This window comes from Gracilinanus agilis, chromosome 3, assembly GCF_016433145.1.
Source record: "Gracilinanus agilis isolate LMUSP501 chromosome 3, AgileGrace, whole genome shotgun sequence".
Taxonomy (NCBI): Eukaryota; Metazoa; Chordata; class Mammalia; order Didelphimorphia; family Didelphidae; genus Gracilinanus; species Gracilinanus agilis.
The window spans coordinates 95,749,725-95,751,090 of NC_058132.1; the positions used below are offsets into that span (position 1 = coordinate 95,749,725).

The 1,366-nt window shown below is 58.1% G+C and overlaps 1 protein-coding gene across 1 annotated transcript in view; it reads left to right on the forward strand.

Annotated features, from left to right (window-relative positions):
- Nucleotides 1-998: 998 nt before the first annotated feature.
- The window catches only part of RNF169 (ring finger protein 169), a 111,605-nt gene continuing 111,237 nt past the window's right edge, over nt 999-1,366 (forward strand). The window contains exon 1 of the mRNA XM_044668143.1: nt 999-1,280. Coding sequence (XP_044524078.1) covers nt 999-1,280 — 282 coding nt within the window. The remainder of the gene's footprint in view (nt 1,281-1,366) is intronic.

A 1,366-nucleotide genomic window follows, 5' to 3' on the forward strand; every position in this document is an offset into this window, starting at 1 on the left:
TGAGATAATTATTTAGGTAATTCAAGTTCCCAAAGCCCCCGTGTCTCATTTGTCTGCTTATTTCAGAGGACAGTAGTATTATTTTAGCCTTCAGCTTCCTGAAAATTACCTCAATTAGTAATAAAAGCTGACGCCTTTAAAAACGTACTTTCCTCAACAATTGCCATGGAAAGGATTGGCATTCTCATTTTTCAGATGAGGAAACCGAAGTTTGGTGGAGAAGAGGCACTCCAAAAGTTCCATAGCCTGCAAATGGTGAAGCTGACACTCGAACCCATGTCATGTAGCTTCCGGCCCTAAGAGGCTTGAGGAAACCACATTACACCAGATTTCATCTCTTCACTTACTGCGTTTTGCCTGTGTATGTCTAGACTTGGCCTGGAATAGCCTATGCGTCAAAGCTCTATGCGGGACTGAGGAGTGCGTCAAGGGCGGAGCCAAGAGGGACATTTCATGAATATTTAAAAGACTACTTCTCGTCCCAACCCGGCCCCCAAGAGGTTGACAAGAGCTGGGTTATCTCATGAATATGCAGAGCCAGCCCGTCCCGCCCGAATCATCTTCCTTCGGAGGGCGTGGTCACAGCAGTAGAACCCCGCCTCCTTATGAATATGCATCTAAGTCCCACCCAAATAGGCGTTGCCTTTGCCCCCTACTTCTTCTTACTTCCCACCTGCTGACCTGACCCTGGAGTAAAAGCTGCAAGTATGTAGATATAGTACTGCCCCGCTGAGCTTACTGCCCCGCCCATTTCTTAGCCATTTCCTTTTTCTGTCGGGCCCAAAGGCAGGTCTCAAAGCGCGTGGGCCAGACCCTCTATATGAATATGCCACGCCTGTCTTGATACCGCTCCGCCCATTTCTCGCCTTTCTTCTCCTCCCTATGGATAAAAATAACCAGAGCCCGGGCCTCTAATGAATATGTAGATATTTAGCCACGCCCCCTCCTCGCACCCGCCTCCCGCCCCCAACGGTCTCTCCCTTCAAACGCGAAACAAGATGGCGGCGGCGGCTTCTCTGAGGCGGCGGGGCCGGCGGGGCGGCGGGGAGGAGCTAGCTCCGGGTACAGCCACGGCGGCCTGCCCGGGGTGCTTGGCGGAGGCAGGGGTCCTGCAGCGCGGCCACTCGCTGGGCCGGCCTCCCCTCGCCACCGAAGCGGGGCCAGGCCCCGGGCCCGGGCCGCCCTCCGGGCCCGCCTGCTGCCCGCGCTGCGGCAGCCGCAGCCGCCCCTTGGGCCGAGCCCGCCGCCGCCCCCGCCCCCGCCCCAGCGGCCTGGCCGAGGCTGAACTGTGGGAGCGGCTCCACCGGGGCCGCCGCCGCCACCGCCGCTTGGACGGGGACCCCGCTGGTGCCGGTCCGGGAGCCGG